The sequence below is a fragment of the Camellia sinensis genome, chromosome 2 (assembly GCF_055761805.1).
Source record: "Camellia sinensis isolate YWXY chromosome 2, ASM5576180v1, whole genome shotgun sequence".
In the NCBI taxonomy this organism is placed as follows: domain Eukaryota; kingdom Viridiplantae; phylum Streptophyta; class Magnoliopsida; order Ericales; family Theaceae; genus Camellia; species Camellia sinensis.
Genome location: NC_138962.1, coordinates 47,792,615 through 47,805,486, shown reverse-complemented (window position 1 = coordinate 47,805,486; position 12,872 = coordinate 47,792,615). Strand labels below are relative to the sequence as shown.

The 12,872-nt window shown below is 34.7% G+C and overlaps 1 protein-coding gene across 7 annotated transcripts; it reads left to right on the top strand.

Annotated features, from left to right (window-relative positions):
• The first annotated feature begins 8,375 nt into the window (after positions 1–8,375).
• ABC4 (UbiA prenyltransferase family protein) lies at positions 8,376–12,726 on the top strand. 7 transcript variants are annotated; one of them, XM_028207707.2, is made up of 13 exons: positions 8,377–8,435; positions 9,381–9,482; positions 9,756–9,993; positions 10,171–10,274; positions 10,406–10,477; positions 10,596–10,734; positions 11,059–11,165; positions 11,251–11,341; positions 11,441–11,479; positions 11,583–11,693; positions 11,830–11,895; positions 12,031–12,164; positions 12,318–12,726. In XM_028207707.2, exons 2-12 carry the CDS (start codon positions 9,406–9,408, stop codon positions 12,130–12,132), a joined length of 1,146 nt encoding a protein of 381 aa, XP_028063508.2. In that variant the 5' UTR covers positions 8,377–8,435; positions 9,381–9,405; the 3' UTR covers positions 12,133–12,164; positions 12,318–12,726. The 7 variants fall into 7 exon arrangements, with proteins under 7 accessions (XP_028063509.2, XP_028063510.2, XP_028063508.2 ...); XM_028207704.2 differs by having other exon boundaries at positions 8,378–8,435; positions 12,321–12,726; XM_028207706.2 differs by having other exon boundaries at positions 8,378–8,435; positions 12,290–12,726.
• The last annotated feature ends 146 nt before the right edge of the window (positions 12,727–12,872 follow it).

Sequence of the window (12,872 nt, the reverse complement as noted above, 5' to 3'; positions counted from 1 at the left end):
AATTGCTACAAATTTCAACAAGTGGTAAACATCATCTCGGTTTAACCAACCTGTAAATTGCTACAAATTTCAACAATTGGTAAACATCATCTCGGTTTAACCAACCTGTAAATTGCTACAAATTTCAACAAGTGGTAAACAGCATATCGGTTTAACCAACTTGTAAATTGCTACAAATTTCAACAAGTGGTAAACATCATCTCAGTTTAACCAACTTGTAAATTGCTACAAATTTCAACAAGTGGTAAATATCATCTCTGTTTAACCAACTTGTAAATTGCTACAAATTTCAACAAGTGGTAAACATATTATTCTTCTCTCTGCCCCTTGCATGGCTTCCACATACTCCTTTGCGAACCTTATAAAAGGTCTTCAACCTGGCTAACTGCAGTCCAACCTTGTGTGTTTTCTTTTTTATCTTCTAGGATCTGAGATTTGCTCACTGAGCTCTTCTCTTTTCGGACTTAAGTGCCGAGATCTTGTCTGCTAGAATCTTGGATCTGCTCACTCAGGTTGAGCTCTTCTCTTCTCGGACCTACTCATCTAGGCTGAGATCATGTCTTCTAGGATCCGGGATCTGCTCACTTAGATTGAGCTCTCGTCTTCTCGGGCCTACTTGTCTACGCTGAGATCATGTCTTCTCGGATCCGGGATCCAGGATCTAGAATCCGAGATCTGCTCAATCAGGATGAGTTCTTCTATACTTGAATGTTATCTCCTTGGGAGCGCTCATGCCCCTTGTCTTTGCATCCCTTCAGGAAGGGTCTTCGTTCCTCCGCAGGTAGTCCTTCCATACCTGGAGGTCATCTTCGTTGTAGTATCTGCTTCGATCTGTTGTCTTTGGTGCGTCACCTTTCTGGCCGGCGCCTTTCACTCCGTGACTCTGGTCACGAGTTTCTGTGTTGCTATTGTCCCCTTCAACGTCGAGGTTGATAGATCTCTCATTCCCAGCAAGAGCGTTGTCTCAAGTCTAATCCTTCTGTCCGTCATTGGCCATCTATTCTTCTTTCTTTCCCACAGACGGCGCCAAATTGTGTGAGTGATTTTCCGACCACACTGCCAACTCAGTAATTCAGCTGGAGAGCACTGGCAAAATAGATGGCACCTGACTGACCTACAACAGAAATATAAGAATCTCGCGGTGGTTCGTCCATCCAGGGGCACTCCGACGATCAAGTCAGTATATCTCTCAAAGATAATCAATTATTCAACTCACAAGCTTGAGCCTAACAAGCATACCTTAGACCCATGGGGTGCCTCTCTTTTATAGCTAACATAAACCTAGTCCCAATAGAAGCCTAACTTCTATGGACTCAGGATTACTGCTAATCTTGGACTCCCAGTAAGATTAGGATAAACTCTCTAACAGTCTTATCTTAATACAAACTGAAGTCTTCTCTCATTCTAGGACTCTTGTCCCTCATTCAGGTTGAGTTCCCTTTTCATTCTAGGACTCTTGTCCCTTATCCAATTATCTTGGATTCCGATATCTTCGGAGATAACCTCGGCCTTGCCGAGATCACCTCGGCGTCACGACCAGGACACGTGGCACCTCGGCTAACACGTCGGCATCACCTTGCCACGTGTTGGTACTCAGAAAATATACCCCCACAACTGAAGATTGGTTTAAACACTTGTTGAAATTCTGTGTGAATTTACGAGTTATAATTAAACCGAGGTTATGATAAAGGAAGATGGTTTAAACACTTGTTGAAATTTTGAGAAAAATTTACAAGCCGAAGTTAAGCCGAGGTTATGATAAAAGATGATGGTTAAACACTTGTTGAAATTTTTGAGAAAAATTTACAAGTTGAAGTCAAGTTCAAGTAATATCTGCGTACTTGCCGAGACTACCAGGTTGTCAAAACTTGAAATATGAAAAACTGAAGTCTTGATAGAAGACATTGAGAAAGTGACAAGTCCTAAGCAACACTTGTGAAAATATTTGTTACAATATTTTTCAAGTGTTAGGACAAGGCCGAGATGAGCAAAATGAGAAGTTGTGGCAGAGGTATTTTACCCGAAGAGATTACACAGTCAAGGTGTACTTTGAAGATGTGCAAATTATTCTAAGTATAGAATCATATAAGAGCAGAAAAAAGAAGACATACATTCAAAGAAGAAATCAGAGAAATGGATTTAAAGAAGAAAGAAGGCACTTCGACCTGAATATTGAAAAATAAATTATTCAGACTACAAAAATGGCACGTCGGCCGGATTAAAAGCATACAAAGACGGACAAAGTACAAGGTACTAGGTACAAGGAGTAAAAGAAGGAAACAAAACTACTCGGCATCAATGGCAAGATATAGAAGACAGTTGGAAAGACTTCTCAGCAGCCTTCTCGGCCTCGAGCTCAACATCGATCTCCCGAAGAGTTTGATCATGGCTCTTCTCGATGATTGGCACCTCAGAGTTTGAAGGCAAGGATTGAAAGCAAGAATCTAGAAAAAGACACAAAAAATAGAAATAAGAATGTAATTCGTAATCAAAAATGGTGATGAAGCTATCAGGAAATCAAGACAAAAAGATTGCACAAGTGTGTCAAGGCAAGAACAGTGGCAGAAATCAACAAATGTGTGAACAGTGTGTATTCAAGAAAATGATTTGGAAACAACGGGTAAAACAGCAATGGTGATTAACAATGAAGCAGGGCTTCTTGGAAAGCAACAAGAAATAAAACCAGGAGGAACAATGGCTTACCAGAAAGAAGGAAGCCGGAATGAGAATTGCCGAAGTCTGATGACAATGACAGAATGACGTAAGCTTCACCGGAAGAGAGGAACGAAGACAGTTGCAGAAGCTTGAAAGCTTGGAACAATGACGGATTTAAGCAAAAGAGCTAGAAAGAGAAAAAGCCAGAGGATTGAATGAAAAAAGAGAAAAATAGTCAAGAAGACGACAAAGTTAAAGAATAAAGCCAAATGCACAGGCACTAAGTAAGTATGTGAAGAACAAGAAAGTAATGACCCAGATACGAGGCTAGCAACAGAAAGCGGATATGACAAGAATAGTGCCAGGCATTCAAACAATTCAAAACTTGAAGACAGACGAAAATAGAAGGCAACAGATGGCAAGTAAACAGATTTAGAAGAGTGAGCTTAATAGCAAGTAAAGAGTTTATGAACCTACAAAGTGAAATAAACGCCGATATGAAAATCGCCGGAGTCAAATAGATGACTGGAAATCGGGAACTCACCAGAGAATGTGAGTGAAGCAGTTGCAAAGCTCTTGGAGCTTACGAATTAATGGAACCAGAACCTCGGTTAGGAGGTGCGATTTCAAGCAGCTTGGAAAGCATGAAACTTGATTCTTGACACCAGTGGACAGTAAAGTCCAGGGAACTTTGAGGTCGGCGAGTTTGATCTCGGACAGAGGGGCACAGATGAACGAACAGTGTAGGTTCCATCACCTCAGAATGCCGAGGTAATAGAACCTAGGGGGCAATTGTGGGGATATATTTTCTGAGTACCAACACGTGGCAAGGTGACGCCGACGTGTCATCCGAGGTGCCACGTGTCCTGGTCGTGACGCCGAGGTGATCTCGGCAAGGCCGAGGTTATCTCCGAAGATATCGGAATCCAAGATAATTGGATAAGGGACAAGAGTCCTAGAATGAAAAGGGAACTCAACCTGAATGAGGGACAAGAGTCCTAGAATGAGAGAAGACTTCAGTTTGTATTAAGATAAGACTCTTAGAGAGTTTATCCTAATCTTACTGGGAGTCCAAGATTAGCAGTAATCTTGAGTCCATAGAAGTTAGGCTTCTATTGGGACTAGGTTTATGTTGGCTATAAAAGAGAGGCACCCATATGGGTCTATGGTATGCTTTTTAGGCTCAAGCTTGTGAGTTGAATAATTGATTATCTTTGAGAGATATACTGACTTGATCGTCGGAGTGCCCCGGGTGGACGAACCACCGCGGGATTCTTATATTTCTATTGCAGGTCAGTCAGGTGTCATCTATTCTGCCAGTGCTCTCCAGCTAAATTACTCAGTTGGCAATGTGATCGGAAAATCACTTACCCACAATCCATTCATATTATATGATCAATTCATGTATTTAAAAATGGTAAGCATTATGATTTAAACTATTAATTTAAAACGCTATTTAAACTAACTCTAAAATATTCAATAATTTCTCGTTGGTCGGAGAGAAATAATTCAATACTAGTAATGTATTTGTCTGAGCTATTCTTATTTGGCTCTATATTTCATAGACATGTTAAATCAAGTAGGTTTAGATAGTCAAATGTGTTTAATGTAGGATTAGGCTTAGATAGTCAAGTGTGTTTAATATAGGATTAGGCTTCCTTGTTCGATCCGTGAAGCTTTTCACATATTCCGTTATAATAATTGAAATAATTTATTTTAATAGGCACTCATGTGTATTATTTATAAAAAAAAAATTAAATTAATTTGATATTTACAATCTCTTTATTTTATTGTGTTTATCTTTAAAAAAAAAGACAAATTACACTAACGATCTCTATAATTTTAGACTTATGTCACTTTAGTTTCTGACATTTCAATTGTGATATATCTAACCCTTAATTTTGCATCTCATTCAAAACAAAGATAATTAAAGATACTATTGCTCAATTTTAATGACAAAGTCGTCAATTTGATAAAATATAAACTAGTTTGACAAAAATAAATATCAAAAAAATTATTTTTGAATTTTTAAAAATTATTTATACCCATTAAAGATAAAATTATATAAAATTGATAAATCTTTTACATGTTTATTTATTTAATTTTACCAAATTAATTTTTAATATATGTTTGGATAATGATCATGTAATGGGTGTTATTTTTATTTTGGTTAAATTAGTTTCTATCTTTTCAAAAGTCAAATATAACGACAATTTTGATATCATTATTACACTAATTCATTAAATTAAAAAATTAAAAATTAAAAATATTTCATATATTAAATATGGATAAAGATCCGTAGCTCGAATGCTTGGCTCGAAAACTGGCTCGATTTTTTTTTTTTTAATTCTTTTCCTTCCCTTGCTTCAATAACAGACAGAGGCCTTGCTTTTCAATAATAGACAGAGACGAGATAGAGAGGAGAGAGAGAAAAGAAGAGGAAGAAGAAGAAAAGAAGAGGAAGAGAGGAGGCGATCGGTGGGGAGAAGAGGAAGAGAGAAGGGGCGGTTTTTTTTTTTTCTGGATTTGGGGATGTTGATGATGAAGATGTTGATAATGAAGATGTGCTGTGTTGATGAAGATGTTGATGATGAAGATGTGCTGTGTGATGAAGACATTGATGATTTTTTTTTTTTTTCTAGATCTGGAGCTGAAAATGAAGGGGGAAAAAAATTGATGTTTTGTTTGATCTGGAGCTGATTGTGATGAAGACATTGATGATTTATTTTTTTATTTTTTTTTCTAGATCTGGAGCTGAAAATGAAGGGGGGGAAAATTGATATTTTGTTTGATGTTTTGTTTGATCTGGAGCTAAACAAGAGAAGACATTGATGTTTTGTTTTTTTTTTCTTCTTCTTCTTCCTATTCTCTTTTCTTCTTCTTCTAGTTCTGGTCTGCTTCCTCTTCTTCTTCTTCTCTTGTTCTTCTTCTTTTTCTTCTTCCTGCAAGAAAGAAAGAAAAAAAAATTGTTGATGAACAAATTTTTTTTTTTTTTTTTTGATGTTGATGATCTGGATCTGCAGCTCTTTTCTTGTTCTTCTTCTGTTTTTTCTTCATCTTCAACTTCCAAAAAACGAGAATGAAAAAAAAAAAAAATCTCCAAAACGACGTCGTTTTGGATTCGAGCCAACTTCGAGCTCGACAGTTTCGAGCTACGTAGCAGTTCCGTATTAAATATATCGATTACACATTAAAACCCTAATAACCATCCATTACATAATAACTATCTCAAAATATCTATTAACAACAAATACAACTATCTATTACATGATAACCATAAAAAAGCATCAATAAAAACAATCACCCATAACATAATTATCATCCAAACACATACTAAAATTAATTTGGTAAAAATAAATAAATAAACAAATGTGTAAAAGATTTATTAATTTTACATAATTTATATTTGGTGAGTGGAAAAAAAATTTAAAAATTCAAAAATATTTTTTTGACATTTATTTTTGTTAAACTAGTTTATATTTTATCAAATTGACGACTTTGTTCTTGAAATTGAGTAATAGTATCTTCAATTGTCCTCATTTTGAACAAAATTCAAAATTTAGGATTAAATGTATCACAATTGAAAAGTCAAGTACTAAAGTGATACGAGTCTCAAACTATAAGAACTGTTAGTATAATTCGCCCTTAACAAAATTAATAGTTGAGTGTATTTTTAAAAATATACTATCTATTTTTTTACTTTTTTTTAATAACAAATGTGATAAGTGATCGAGTTAAAAATATCAGATCAATTTAATTTGTTTATAGATGATATATACGTAAAGTTTAAAAAACACAATAATTTGAGTTATCAAAATGAGATCAGTAATAGATTTTATGAATTTAAACACCACCCTCCAATCCAGATAATGGATTGAAGAAAAATCCAATCCTACAATATAATTGGATCTCCTATATTGTCATCCTCCAACAATAACAATGAGAAGATAGATATTTGGTTTGGGAAGTGGATTGGCTTTTTAATTTTTTGACTTTTTTGACTATTTTAACCTGTGGCTAAAAATCGGGTTTAGAAAGAGCTTTTGATTTTTTTATGAGAGAAAGAAGGTAATAATTATGGATTGAATGTGATATTTTGTCTTATTAAAAATAAAAAATTTATTTTATTTTTTATGACTATTTTAGTCCCAAACCCACTTCTCAAACAGTGGCTTAGAGAATGGAGAGATTTTTTTTGACACATGTTACGGTTTAATGTCAATTTTTCACTTATAAAAGAAGAATTCACATAAAAATTTATAAACTACTGCATCAGAAATAAATAAAGAGAATAGTGGGGAATACTCAATAAATCCATCCTTCTCTAACTTTTTATTTTTAAAAAATATATCCGTAATCACTTATCTTGTAATGCTCAAAAAAAATTACAACATAAAAAATATGTAAACATAATATTTTAGTTGGTTCAATCAGTATTGATGTAAAAAAAAAAAAATTAAAACAAATCCTACCTTATTAGAAATTAAGCAAAAATCAAATTTATTATTGATCTCAAGTAATTGGCTCATTTGGATCGATTTTTCTTACATCCGTACTTCTTAGATATGTGGTAGTCGAACACAATGTCTAACTAGAACCATAACCAATTCCACCATTAAAAAACAATGTCACCTACTATATCATAGACAATATCACAAAATATTAAGAAATTAATACCACACTTAGTAGGCCTAAGTTAAGCCCTGGTTTGGCTATTATTTGGGGGCTAAAAAAGTACAAAATGACAAAATAGATTAAATAAGTTAATAAGATAAAATATTACCTTCAATCTATAATCATTACATTTTTTCTCTCACAAAAATAAAAAAAAATTAAAAAATTCAAACCAAACGAAACAAAAAAAGTCAAGCTAAAAAAATTTTAACACAAAAAAATTAACTATATTAACTAATGTCAAACAAAAGTTTTAATAAAGTTGTACAAACTAAATAAATTTAGGGCAAATTGTGCCCCCCTAATCGTACAAAACCGTAACTAAAAGTTTTCTTAAAATAGTCTGTTTCATAACTCCACGACAAAAATTCCTACTTTTCACTCAAAATTTCTCAAATGAAAGCTTTCACTCAAAACTTTCATTTGCATGAAAAGATTATGAGTTATTTAGATAGGATTCTTTAAATTATTGAAAAGTATTATTTTAATTTTTTAAACTATAAAAGCATATAAATATATTCTTAAATTGTTAAGAAGTATCACTTTACCCTAAAATTATAAAAGTATACAAATGAACCCCTTAAACTATTAACGTATTTCACTTTGACTCTTTTCATTATGCGGTTCCATTGGTATGTTTTTATAATTTAAAGGGTCTGTTTGTATATTTTTATAATTGAGGAGGCAAAGTGATATTTTTCAATAGTTTAAAAAATTCATTTGTACTTATTTATAATTTAATAAAGTCAAAGTAATACCCTTTAATAGTTTATGGGGGTTTTATGTAAATAACTCAAAGATTTATCACATTGACATGGCAAGAATTGAATCATAATTAATTGATTAATAAACAAATTAACAACGAATCTGTAATATAATTGAGATTGAAACTAAATTTAACAGTGAGAAAAACATTTTCAGTATGAAAATTCTCTCAAAACTACTAATTGGGACATCATAGTAAAATCCAAACATCACTATCCAATGTATGCCTACATGTCAATATTTGATTGGAAGTTTAAACGTACTGGATAAGACTAGCTTGAGCCATTTCTTACCGCTTTATCCATTCATCTATCCACAGAGAGAGAGCAACGGTATTCCAGGTATCATTCATCAACTTCATTGAAATATATACACATACAGCATCACTGTTATGTATCTCTTGCAATGTTCTCATGTTTGTCTGTATACATAGTTTTAGAAATCTGTTTACATCATTGAACTGAGATTCTTGAATGTCCAATGAAACACAAAGACATTTGATTGATTCTGATTCAGGTAGTACTGTGTTACTTCTGAATCAAATTGAATCAGCAGAGAATACGAAATTCATAGCACAAATGAAAACAAATACTACAAGTTATGCAATATTTGTCTTTCTTGACTCATTTGAAGATCTTGTTTAGCATCAGCTCCACATTGAGTTCTGCCTATGGTTTAGCATTTAGAAATCAGACGATGACCTATTCGTGACACGTGGAATCTTAGAATACCAAATAATTTTTCATTTTGATAGATTTGTGGAGATTAATAATTTTGGATGTTTCTCCACATGTAGGGGTTACAAACAAATCAAGTTGTTTAAGCTCAACTTGTTTGCTAAACTCGTTAAGTATTAGAGAAATTCAAACTCAACTTGAGTCAACTTTATTATACAAATTAGACGATCTCGAGCTCAATTCTTTAAGCTCGACTAATTTGAATGAGTCCATGTCCATCTCAAACACACCAGAATTAGCCTTCACTCGTTTGGGCCCTATCCACAGGCACATGATTACTGCATTCCTATATTTATTAAGAAATGTAAGATTTTCTTTGTCCTACTTAATTAGTTTCCTCGTACATTTGGATGGAATGAATATTTTCTTGAAATTTTTCCTACCATTCTCTTGGTGTGAACACATTTTTAGGGGTTCTTTAATATATATTTTTCCCCCATTATTTTATGCACTGTTGATAATTATAGTCCAGAGTTGGTTTGCTGTTGTTGGGTATTCATAGTAAATGATATTTTGAAGGACTAAGCATTTGCTTTACCTCCCTCATAGGTAGTATGCATTCAGACAGCTACCAATGGCAGCCACATTCTGTAACCCAATAATCCTTGGATCTGATCAAAAGTACCCCTCAAATAAGCATAACGCTGCAAGGCAAGTCCCGCTCACAACTTTTTGAACTTGGACAGTTGGATTTGAATTTTCGATTTTGGAAACAAGAAAAAGTTATAAGTTATTTATCTATTTTTGTTGTCCCTTAGGTAGTTAAGCTTTGAATATAGAGAATGCTTCTTGGAATCCATACAAAACTAGACAAGCCTTAGGTTATATATGCAAATGATTTTTGTTTTGCATAGTGATTGTTATTCTTGGAAATCATTAAAATTTTAATCTGACTTCTCCGAACAAATTCCATATGTTTCTTAGGCCTTATCGTAGAGCCCCTTTTTCATATGCTGTCAAAATATCACCAAGTTGCCCCGTCACACAAAGATATCTCAATAGGTCTTCTACAAGACGACTCAATTGGCGGCATAGATGTCAGTGCATTTCCTCCAAGAATACTACTTATGAAGAGGAAAAGGAAGAGGACATTTCTAGAGCAATCTTGATATGGAGAGCAATCAAATTACCAATTTACTCTGTTGCCTTGGTTCCTCTCACTGTGAGTTGCTTTTTAACTCTTCGATCTTTTGAGAATTCTTCAAAGTCATCAATTAAAATTTTGATTAACTAGTTTTGTTTTTCTTTTTTAAATTCAGTATTTTCTGTTATTGGGTTATTTTTTGCCAAATAGCTCAGTCAATTTGAAATTTCTAGAATTCGGCTTCTACAAAAACAGGTTGGAAGTGCAGCTGCTTATTTGCAGACCGGCCTGTACTCTGCTAGACGTTATTTTGTGTTATTGGCTTCCTCGGTTCTTATAATTACTTGGCTAAATTTAAGGTGCGATCCTAACATGCCTTGACGGTTTATGGAATTCAGTTTAATATGACTCAAAAATGCGCAAGACAGCTGTAAACATCTTCATAGCAGAACTATCTTTCACTCCTCTGTTTTCTGTGTATAATGGGCAGCAACGACGTTTATGATTTTGATACGGGAGCAGATAAGACTAAGAAAGAGTCAGTTGTAAATATAGTTGGCAAGTACGGCTCCCAGCAAGTTTTCATTTTTCTATGTTTGGGCTATCCTTCTTGTTATGCTTTGTTTTGATTTACAAAATTATCATTCGACTAACTGTGCCATGTTTGGCATTTTTTAAAGCCGTACAGGAACTCTACTTGCCGCATACTTGTTTCTTGCTCTTGGTTTCATGGGACTCACTTGGGTATCTGTAGAGGCCAGGAATTTGCGTTCAATATTATTACTGGTTTGTGCTATTACTTGTGGTTACATATATCAGGTACTAAAAATTCGTATTGGTCATATATAAACAAAAAACTGTAAATCTAACGTTACCAAACAAGCCCTAGAAATTACTAGTTTAATTCTTTCCTTGCTTGACACAAGTAAAAGCTCTCCTATTGGTACACCCTCACCATTGTATTTTATGTGCGGAATTTAGTGGTTCCATTAGCATACTAGTAAATTTGAGAGAAATCCGACATCAAGCTTTTGAAATGGTCATTTGTGCAACAACTGCTTTACGAGGGGGCACAGCAGTCATTTCACCTATTTGGCATATCAAAAAAAAAAATTCACCTATTTGAAACTGTGTTCATTCCAGTGCCCGCCATTTCGATTAAGTTATCAAGGATTTGGAGAGCCTCTGAGCTTTGCAGCGTTCGGCCCATTTGCTACGACTGCTTTTTACTTGCTACAGAGCAGCACAAGGTCGTAGCTAACATTGATTTCTTGATAATCTTGGATTTCACTTCACATGCCTTATATGAGTATTGATTTCGGGTGATTAATGCAGTGAACTTCCCATAACTGGCACAATCGTTTCTGCATCACTCCTAGTTGGCTTCACAACAACTCTAATCCTCTTTTGTAGTCACTTCCATCAGGTAAAATTTTCTTCTCTTGTTTTCTATCCCCTCGATATTTCCACATCTCCCTATTCAGGGTATCCCTGTATCAGGTAACATGAATGATGTGCAACTCAGGTAAACGGAGATAGAGTTGTCGGAAAAATGTCCCCTCTGGTAAGTACCCTAACATTAGAACTTCAAAATTCAAGAAAAATTGAACAATCGATTCACGTGTATTTATTTATTTATTTATTTTGGGTTTGATATCTTTGTTCAGGTTAGGCTTGGCACGGAAACAGGGTCCAAGGTGGTGAAAGTGGCTATATTCTCACTTTACTCGCTTTTGCTTGTTCTTGGTCTTTGCAGAGCCCTTCCTCTTACTTGCATTGTAAGTTCATTGATTTTAGAGCGTTCTTTAATGCCAACAATGCTTAATTTAGGTGTCACATGATCTTTAGTGCCATTTGGAGTGCATCGTACTTACCTGTCCCGCGATTCTAAATCTAATCATAGCTTTGTTTCAGTTTCTCTGTGCCCTAACCTTGCCCGTTGGAAAACTAGTTGTCAACTACGTTGAGCAGAACCACAAGGTGAGTAGTAACATTTTAAGCTTCAATTTTTACCGTACAATTACAGATTGGATGGTTATGAACCCTAGTTGTTACTCTTTTTATAGCTGAATCGGATTAGTTCTCTATTGTGGTGTTGAGACTTCATTCTTATAGGACAAAATGAAGATTTTTATGGCGAAGTATTACTGTGTGAGATTGCATGCTTTATTCGGTGCTGCTTTGGCAGCTGGACTGGTAGCAGCCAGAATTCTCTGATTTTCCACTCCATAGATTTCAAAATTTGCCTGGTGAGCATACAGTTTTGAATTCTTGCTATTATGAATATTCTGTGAAAGCAATTTTGGCTATACACATGTTCAAGTTAAATTGTGTTGCCAAGTGATGGTCAATAAAAAACCTTCGTTTTTACCAGTTACTCTGGTGACTAATCTCCAAAAAAGTAGGTTTACTCTGGCAGCGCCAAAGCTGCTCAATGGAGAGCAACTTCGAGTTGCACCCTCTCTGCCAATCCTAAAGGCGAGTTACTGATCAGACATGTCACAACTCAGAGAACCTGAAAGGTTTCGCCTTTTTGAGGTATTTCTTGATGGGAAGCTAACCACTTCTGCTGTAAAAGGTTAAAGAAGGACCTCGTTCATGGTTGTATTGTACAACTCCTCAAATGCTTTCTTTCTGCACCTGCTGGAGGCAACAAGGATAACATTCTACCATACAAGACGAATTTAAGCAGCTACTGTTGTTGATGTTGAAAATAATTAGGACTTGGGTCCATAACATTTTTGTTCCTTTCTGTAATTTAGTTTCTCTAAATAAAACAGCTATAAGATAAGGTTGCCACAATTTGCTAAATTTTTATACGTGGAGTGTGCTGTCTTGTTTAAAAGCCAGTGTTGGCCTTTCGGGGTATTTCAAAATTTATATTGTCAAAATCTTTGGAAGTATCATTGGAAAATTTAGCTGGTTGTTCTGTAGACTGGTAAGGAGGTTGGTTGTTC

Coding starts and splice junctions, on each gene's coding strand:
- ABC4 (XM_028207707.2), top strand. CDS start 9,406: ATGGCAGCCACATTCTGTAACCCAATAATCCTTGGATCTGATCAAAAG. Junction 10,275..10,405: donor ATTACTTGGCTAAATTTAAG/GTGCGATCCTAA, acceptor TATAATGGGCAG/CAACGACGTTTATGATTTTG. Junction 11,694..11,829: donor CCCTTCCTCTTACTTGCATT/GTAAGTTCATTG, acceptor GCTTTGTTTCAG/TTTCTCTGTGCCCTAACCTT.